Raw genomic sequence first — 9586 nt, forward strand, 5'->3', positions numbered from 1 at the left:
ATTGAATTCCCATTTCTGTCAAACTCTTATTTCTGCCCCTTTATGTTGCACAGTTGAAAGGAGCATCAAATCTAAAAGAAAACACAGCCTTTGACCCAAAGGTGTTTTGAGAGACCATATCCAAACACTGGATCTTAAAGTTAAGGATAGTACAGGAGAGAAAACATCAGTTTCCTTTGGCAGTTTTTCAATTCGGTTAATCACTAAATATTCTGATAAAGTATGTTTTTAAACGTGAGTCTTGTGATATAAAACTGTGTGGCTGCTAATAAACACACAGATATTTAAAGACCTTAACTGTTTTGGCCAAGTGGCGTTGAAACACTTTTTTGTAATGCCACATGGGTACCCCTAGATTTGTTGTGTTAACTTTCCTGCTAGACCTCTGCGTTCTTTTATCCAGGGCCTACAAGCAGCAACATAACAACATAACACGCAGAACCCCCAGCCCCTCTTAAAAATAACAAATAAGGTTTTTTCCAACATAATTCCATCTGCTTTCCTTCCTCTTGCGCGTCGCATAAGTATAAGCGGGCCATTTTCCAGCTGCATAGGATGTCTCTGGTGCGCCGTAAATAAGCTTGATAAAGACGCTGCCTAAACGACTTTCACGCGTCCCTCGATTGATTTAACGTGACCCCGTTTCCAACTGGAATTGGAGGGCTATTTAAACAGATGAAGGCTCAAATTGTCTTGCTTGTATGCGCATTAATCTCTCATTCATCATCATTACTGCGTGATTGGGCCGCACGCCTCCGCCAGCCCCCCGCGTTTGGAAAAGAGGCTGTAATTTAGGATGTAATCCAATTTAAACAGCGGTGGCAGCAGCCACATATCCATTTGGCGTGTGTGTGTGTGTTTTTTTTTAATGCATTGCGCTGCTGGTGGACAGCTGCACTGCACCGCCCCTATCAAAATGCTTTGTACCGGCTGTGGGAGCTGGGGACTTTTCAGCCAATTCACATAAATAGGCTCTTATACGGGAAATGTAATTGGAGTTATGCGTGAAAACTACGAGGGCGTCATACGAGGGCGTTTGAGGCTCAGTCAGATGCAATCTCCCTGCGATTAAATAGCATGTTGATGCTAGATTAGGCCGCTGAGGACGCAGCCGCATCGTTTGTAGCGAAAGGAGATGAAGGTCCATATGCGCGGCTGGGTAAATGTGCTTGTAATTTGCTTCACTTTAATGTGTCATTCTGGCACTGTGTGACGCGGGTTTAGCGGGAGATCGTGCACTAAATAAAGAGTTCCAAGACTCAGAGTCTGCTAACGTAATTTTAGAGTCTGATATTCGCCTCCTCTTTTCATACCTGCTCTGCACAATTATATTACGCGCAAAACCAAAACAATTTCCCTGCGTGACCCTTGTCCATATCAGGCTTAAAGACACCAGCTGATGGTTTACATAAATCTGCCTGGTGGTACCGCCCCGACCTGGCGGCTTAAACGGAGTATTATTCCAAACATATGCATTTTAATCAGCTCGGTCACACTTACAAGAACTCCAGTTAATAAGGCCATCAATCAAAGGCGTGTGCACGGGGGAATAAGAAGAGGAGTGCTCAGTGGTGCGGTGCGTCTGATGAGGATGAATCTTTTATCCCTGAAAGCATCACACGAGGAGGGACAAGTTTTAGTAAATATTTGAACGGTGCAGCCTTGAAAATATGTGTTTATGGGCAAGAAATTGGAGATATGAATGAAATATGAATGAATGAAATAGTTTATCATTTGGTTTTTTTCCCCCTCCGAGAACATTTATATGCCCGAAAACATAATACATTTACCATCACTGTAATGGCGTGATTTCATTTGTCTCCCACCTACAATGGAAAACAGGGTTATAAATTGAGATTCTACGCGTAAAATCCCATTACGCACAGAACGCTCTTTTAATTTACCAAGCCTCGGTCAAATGCGGCCAATTAAGATCCCGCTGATTGCTGGCGGGGCTCTCGGTAAAAGCATTGATCCCTCTGCATTTCCAATATCTTCAGACAACTAATTCGCGCGGTGTCTATTAAGCGGCCGTAGAGAAAATATGAGAACCGTTAGCGGAGCTCAGGGACCACTTAACTGTCACGGTCAATCTAGCGGTCCCATCAGGAGATGTGCAGGGGCACGCAGGCGCTTCTGACACCGACCACTTGAGAACAAAATGAGTGTTATTATTGGATGGAGCGTGAGAGCAATTGCCGCTGCAGAAAATCCTTAACAGGCGACAAGCGAAACAATCATCCGAAGGCAGGAAAATTGATGTGGAAGTGATTCTTTAATTTTTTTTTCATCCATTCATTTTCTTCTACTTTCGGGTTTTGATTCGTATTAATCTTTAATGCCCCAAGAAATACACGCAATTTCTCCACCGATTTTTTTCCCGACAGATTTTATTGGAAATTAGACGTCGATGGCAAATCAAGCAAAACAAAAATTAAAATAAACAGAATTGAAGCACGGTACCTTTGACCGCAACTTCTAAAATTCTGCCAGAATGATCGAAACGTAAATAGGCGTTTTTGTTTGTTTAAAAAAAAAAGGATTAATCACATTTTCGTTAAATTTAAGGGATTTATATCATGTTTTGAAGAGGACAATCGTCACTTTATTTTCGTGATTGTCCTCCTTTTGTGCCTTTCCATCCCTTCTTAGCTGCTCTTGTCTCCATCAAACCGTGCGGGCTTGTTGGGGGCCCTAATCCGTTCCCCTGGCGCCTTGTTACCTTTTGGCAGTAACGATCCCGTCCTGGTGTTACCATTAATTCAACACTCAAAAATCGCACATATACATCACTTCGTAATTTTACCAGCATCTGCACATTTCCATCCCGGCCACCTCGGAAGGCCCCAGTGCGGAGGCTAGCTGCTTTATAATGAGACAGGCGCTGTTAACGAACCCCTTTGTTAAAAGGAGAAAAAAAAGAGAGACGGAATAACGTTCTTCCAGTAACCTACAAGGGTTTTAATCCGGAAGTGACACGTAAGTGATAAAAATAAAAAGTCTCAATGCCATCCAACAATGACATTCAATTATTTTCATCTGGTGCATGAAATGAAAATCTGTAGCGTCCATTTTGTTATTATTTTCAATTCATTTATTTTTCTATTTGTGTTGATGGTCCGTTGTGCGTCACATGACTAGAGCAATGGCTAACTGTCTAGCCAAATGTTTAAACTGGCTTTCACAGGCGTTCCCTTCATGCGGATACAGTTTTTATATATTATATAACAGGTTAAAGGCTGATAGAAGAAGGCTCAGGTTCGCTTTTATCTGGTTAGAGGCACTTCTTCCCTCTGGTCTAATGTCACCGGTGAGGATTTACTGAGAACTGAAGGCGTGAAAGTGACAAAAGCGTCAGTCCTGCTCGTTGGAGAGCAAGTGAAGTCCGAGGCGGGGGGTCTCGCTGAGAGGCCGTTGGATTGGCTGGAATGACACGCCAGGCAGGAACAGGGACTCCCTCCAGGACCCAGGCCGTGAGTCGGACCGGGGTACAGGGACGGATGCCTGAAGGCGCACAGCAGCTCCGGCCTCGGGTACGGATGTGACAGCATCCGGAAACTGTCGAGGGAGCGTAGGGGGTTGGAGAACGGGGCGGCCGCGGATGCCGAACCAGCTCCAACGCCCAGGTGGGAGTAATAAGGCAGCGGCAGGTGCGATGGGAAGGGGTAGGGCAGGTTCCCCGTGGCTGCCGCATGGCTCATCATGTAGGTGTAGAAGGCCGGGTCGGCGGGGTGAGGCCACGTCATCGCCAGACGCTGGCGTTTGTCTTTCATCCGGCGGTTTTGAAACCAGACCTGGAGCAGAGACACGCCGAGTCAAATATTAACCACGACACACACTGTTGCGGAGAGCGGCCCCGATGACAAGAGCAGATATTCTCCCTCTTCCGCTTCCATTTAGCTTTGTGTCACGCGATTACTTTGATTTGAAGTTGAAGGAAAGAAATTCAACATGTTTTTCTATTTAGTATAATAATAATAATAATAATAATAATAATAATAATAATAATAATAATAATAATACTTCAGATCCTCTCCTGTGTTTCAACATTCTTTCTCTCGTGTTTCTTTATTAATGGACAGATTCTAAATGTGATGCACACCTGTCTAAAGCTGCAGGTCAGATTTATTGGTGCTCTTCGGGGCCTACCTTGATTGTAGTCTCAGGTAGATTCAGAGCCGCCGCCAGTTCGCACCTCCGAGGCCTGGACACGTAGTTCTCCCGGTAAAATTCCTTCTCCAGACGAGCAATCTGCTCCCGGGTGAAAGCAGTCCGGTACCGGCGAATCTGATCAGCTGAATAAGAAAGAGCGCCCTGGCTGGACATAGGCATCCCAGACTCAGCACCCCTTTCATTCGGGCGGTCCGGAGAATCCCCATTTCGACCTATCGATGTGCAGAATGATCATACCACATACAACGGTCATGCATAATAATTTAAATGGAATAACAGAATGAAATATTTACTTTGTCTGACTAGCATCATATCAATTTCTACGATTCTAAGTAATTGTCTGAAAAATATATCATTTTTTTAATGTCACTGAGGGGCAATTTTTATTGATGATGATTAAACAATCATTAAAATGCCACAGGCTATATCCTGACACTTGACGTGATTTAGCCCAATTTAAATGTCTGTGGGATGTTTTTCATTTCCTGCAAAGATATTTAAAAAAAATCTTACTAAGTGCTAAGTAGACACCCACATCTCCCCATGCGTGTTATTGGCCTCCCCTTTCGGGTTTGCGGGTTACGTGGAAACCCTGCATCTTTGGCGCATGCAAATTTACATCCAGGCTGATATGCTATGTGAGGGACTCATTATCCAAGTGGAGCAGAAACATTCTTGGTTAGATTTACCACAGCGAGGCTCCAGCCGGCACCGTGGTCAATGGAGAGACACAGCTCTGCAGCAACAACAGCGTAACAATGTCGTCGTGAGCCAAAACAGGGGTGTTTTTTCAGGGGTGGCACATTTTAGAATCCACCGAATTAAAAAAAAATGTTGGCAATCTCTGCACCATCTGAGTGCGCGTTTAAATCGTTGATTGCGTAACCGGTTGCGAAGCTGAATCGTTTTAACCCACGCGAAAGCGCGCTGATGCCGAGACCCACCTTTAGATGTCGGGTAATCCATGCTTTCTGGCGTGCAGCTGACATCAATTTCTTCGTAGAAGTCCGACTCGTTTTCTGAGCTGCTGCCGTCCTTGTGGTGATGGTCAGACCGGTGCCTCTCTCCAGAGGAAGGGGTGCCGTGCGACCTCACCTCGCTGCACAGATTTGTCCGCGTGCTCTCGTCCATCACCAGCTCTGCCCTGTCCCTGGAGTATGAATCCGGGCTCAGGCAGCTCCTCTGGCTCAGCTTCCCCTGTGGTTCCCGCACGGGGCTGCCAATGGTTTCCGTCAAATTCGAGCCGCTCTTGCCGCTCCGACCGCCCTCAGTCACAATCACCATCTTCTCTCTGGTTTCCATCACAAGCGCGACCTTTTTAAAAAAAAACAAGTTCCGAGATAGTGCGAGCCGTCAGAACCCAGACGATTTTGTTCAGGATGGAGGGGTGTGTGAATATTGCCTGCGCGATAATGGAGGCGGGTGGGGGCGAGCGCCAGGGAGAAGGAAAGGGTTCTTTCAAAAGGAAGGGATGCGATCCGTCGTGACCCTGAGAGAGGAGCGTTCCAGAGTGCGCAGAGGGAGCTCTGGAAGGGATCACCATTTACCCTCTCTCACTCTTCCTCGGGAGCTGTCATTCTTAACTGGTCACTCGTCTTGATGGTCCCCCTCCCGTGATGACGACACGCATTGATTGGTTGTGGGTAAACAGACGGAGACATGGAGTCGAGATGGAAATAGGGGCAGTCAGAGGGAACAGCCGGCGGTGGAATACAGTTTGTATAACGGGACACTGATGCCTGATTTTTTTTAGAGGTTAAATACTACCACTAATAGTGATGGTAGTTCTACTACTACTACTACTACTACTACTACTACTACTACTACTACTACTACTACTACTACCAATAATAATAATAATAATAATAATAATAATAATAATAATAATTCATCCTCATTTTTCTTCCATTCTGTCTTTGGTAAGAGTTTAAATACAAGTATTTGAATGAAATCAGTCCAGGCTAAAATCATTAATTGATTTTAATGTTTCTCAGAACGATCATTTGTGCACAACTACAACAATCCTGTTTTAGATTAAGAACAATCAAAAAGACACGCGCCACTGTTACTTGTTTTAGTTTGTCTACAAGGATAAAGGATGATGGTGATGTGAACCAGTTCAACGCAATTGTTGCATATTCAAAATAATTGCAAAAATGTCGACTTATTTCCAATCACGCCCATAATAACATTATAGGGACAGACTTAGATTCCAAACACGCAGCTGGTCTTTTCGAAACGACCACCGTGTGCCAAAGTGGAACCATGTGGTCTCAAAATGTGATAGACGAAGTTGGCACCCTCCGGAGCTCCGGTATCCTCCGCTGTCCTTGTGCGCCCTCGCCTGTCCGAATGTTGGTAAAGGCCCCGGTGGCGGTACCCGCCCATCCCCCAACGCATCGGCAGTGGAACAAATTCCTTTGACTCTGGCAGAGTCTTTCAACCCAAAGATCTATCTATCTATCTATCTATCTATCTATCTATCTATCTATCTATCTATCTATCTATCTATCTATCTATCTATCTATCTATCTATCTATCTATCTATCTATCTATCTATCTATCTATCTATCTATCTATCTATCTGTCTATCTATTGTGCTACATCTCATCCATGTCATAAGATGTCTGTTATCAAATGTGAGCTTATTATATTTCACTCTGCTCGCCTCAGAAATCATTTAAGGCTCAAATCAAGGTCTGATGGCACTGTTGCATCAACGGGTCTTATGCAACAGTTCTTGGCCAGGGCATGCAGATGGGATCGTGTGATCGTCTGGAGATAACATTTACAAATTGTTTTGCGCAACAGATGACCTTGTGGGTTTACAGTAGTGTCGCTTATATTGTGTGTATTTTAGATAATGAAGGAAAGAGATTTTAAAAAGTGATGTGTCCAGAGGGTCTTTTCACACCCCCCTCCTCTTCTAACTCAAATCCAGTGTTTGAAAAATGTGGACGTCGCCAGTTTTGCAGGGGCAGAAGGGGAGCGCCCCCCTCAGCAGATATCGCAGAATGCGCCCCTTTTTTCTATTACGCCAGCCCCACTTGAACTTGACCATGGAGCCTGCGCAGTAGGCCCGAACTGTTAACCAATTTAGAGAAGCAGTTCGGAGAAGCGCCACTTCTGCTATTGGTGTAATAAAGTTTATCACTGAGTAATAGAATGGCCCGAATGGCTATGGCGCAGAGCGGGGATGACAGAGGTAAACCGCATGTCACAGAAGGAGTCAGAATCTGGAAAAAAGCAACAACCTCTCCTTCATTATGGTGGCCCCTCCCGTCTCTTCTACTTTAACTTGGCCTTGAAAGGGGATGACGCAGCTACTAGAGTTAACGCGCTGTCCTTGGAACGAAAAAATTGTCCCGATGAACAACTGGAACGATCTGCGGCGTAAGACTTTTTTGTTTTTGTTTTCCCTCTTACATCCTGCGAACCCTGGGACAGAAAGAGCTTGGCAAGCGAGTAGGATCACAATTAAAGGAACATGTTCTTGGGTATGAATTGCAAACAGTAGCAGGGAAGACACCAGGTGCAAATTCCGATGTTTCTGTAGAATGATCTGGCATTTAAGAGGTGGTGTTGATAAATGTTTATTATCTTTTCAGGGTTTCTGTCATCAATGTCTGTTGTACGATGCCCTCTTTTTCCCCCTTCTATTTTATTTTTTCTGTGATTAAAGTTTGTTTCGTGATCAAATTCATTTTCACACGCTTTTCCAGTCCCCGCCGAGTTTAATGCTGTTCCTGTCATGTCTTCATGTGTGGTTGCATAAGATAAATGCCATATGAAAAATAAAGAGTCTCACATGACATTTTTTTTAATACAAAGGGTTTGCTTGTTTTAATTTACATATTAGGACAGTGTGTAATTTAAATCAGAACACACTTCATTTAACACATACTATAGTACCAGTAATCAAATAGCAAAATATATCCCAGTACATGGATTATTGTTCCGTGGCAAATCCAAAACTGTGAAACTGGTTAAAAGCAGCAGACACACAAGATCAAACCGATATTTTTGTACCTTATGAAAGAATTTCGAGGGCCGACATTATTGCTTTTGCAGCAAACATTTCTGTGTTTGCACCTTGACAGCTGGACGGCTGTTAAAGTCTTCCGAGCTGAAGAGATTGCGACCCATTTTACTCGGGTTTCTAGATTTCTCGAAGATCTCTAGAAAGAAAGGCCCATAATAACGTAAACACATTTGTCAATATGAGTTTTAAAGCATTTAAGACCAGGCGGACTTGTATTTGCATTTGATTTTTTAAGACGTGCAGTGGAGTTGTTTAATTTGAGACAGATTTCTGTTAAAAGTCCCACATCTGAAGCTGCAGTTGTTTCAATTCGACTTGGGTGCAGAAAAGGCAAAAATACATCTGCACTTACTCCTAACAATACAATTCCCGCTCTCTCACTCCGCTTCTGCACCACAGTTGCAGTTTTAATCAACACCGCAGTGCCTGTGTGACTTTATTCACTATTTCAGACGTTTATTTGAAGGAGCTTTCTCATGCCCGTAAATTATTTTTCACGTGTAGCTGAAAGGTTCCAGGCTGTTAACACAACATTTAATACTCCCGCAGACCTCTGCACTGTGCAGCGTGTCAGTCAAAAGGCACATGAGCGTCAGGAACACCTGAGGTAGTGAGATGTGGGTGAACCGTGGACCTCGAAGCGTCCTGTGTGGGTCCGAGACGTGGACTGGTTCGACTTTTCTTGTTAGTTTTTACACGATCCGTCATAATCACACCGTAGGTGATCGTCAGCAAATACAGTAAAGTCGTGTGTGTACGTTTGTGTGTACGTGTGTGTATGTGTGTGTGTGTGAGAGAGAGAGAAAGAGAGAGAGAGAGAGGGAGAGAGGCCGCCCTGTGGTTTGCTGCTTCGACCATATAAACATACTGGTTATGTTTTTGCAACTTTTTTGGACTGCTGTAGTCTTTAAACGTTTGCCACCGAGATGACTCTACTGTAGTTCGCCTTCGCGTCCCGTTTAGTGTATTTTCTGCCATTAAACGTATTTTTAGCACTTTATAACTGTATATGCTAAGTCTTCTTTAAACTTAGTCCTGCATGCTTAAGGCAGTGATGTCGAAGAATAAATTCGCTCTTTTCCCCTCTATAATTCGAATGGCAGTTTAAACAGAAGGTTCAGCCCAGATAATGACCTCAGAGAAAAGCCTCCAAGCTGTGCAAAGTTCCAAAATACTGTATACTTAGTATTTGCAGAATTCCTTCAGCATTTCAGAACTATGGAGATTTTTCTCTGTTATGCAAATCACGTGGGAAAGGAAAACTCGATGCACTTTAATTATTGACTTTTAGACATCACACACTGTTTGATTATTATTATCCTTCTTACATACGGCGGCTTAACTATTAGACTAATTGCTAATTCAACAATG

At 43.9% G+C, this 9586-nt stretch overlaps 1 protein-coding gene across 1 annotated transcript; it reads right to left on the bottom strand.

Moving 5' to 3' along the window:
• Positions 1-2312: 2312 nt before the first annotated feature.
• evx1 (even-skipped homeobox 1) lies at positions 2313-5499 on the bottom strand. The gene is made up of 3 exons (XM_057020663.1): positions 5118-5499; positions 4150-4385; positions 2313-3794 (listed from the first exon to the last, which is right to left on the bottom strand). The coding sequence occupies exons 1-3, from the start codon at positions 5473-5475 to the stop codon at positions 3267-3269; spliced, it is 1122 nt and encodes a 373-aa protein (XP_056876643.1). The 5' UTR covers positions 5476-5499; the 3' UTR covers positions 2313-3266.
• Between the last annotated feature and the right edge of the window lie 4087 nt (positions 5500-9586).

The sequence above is a fragment of the Takifugu flavidus genome, chromosome 21 (genome assembly GCF_003711565.1).
Source record: "Takifugu flavidus isolate HTHZ2018 chromosome 21, ASM371156v2, whole genome shotgun sequence".
NCBI classification, from domain to species: domain Eukaryota; kingdom Metazoa; phylum Chordata; class Actinopteri; order Tetraodontiformes; family Tetraodontidae; genus Takifugu; species Takifugu flavidus.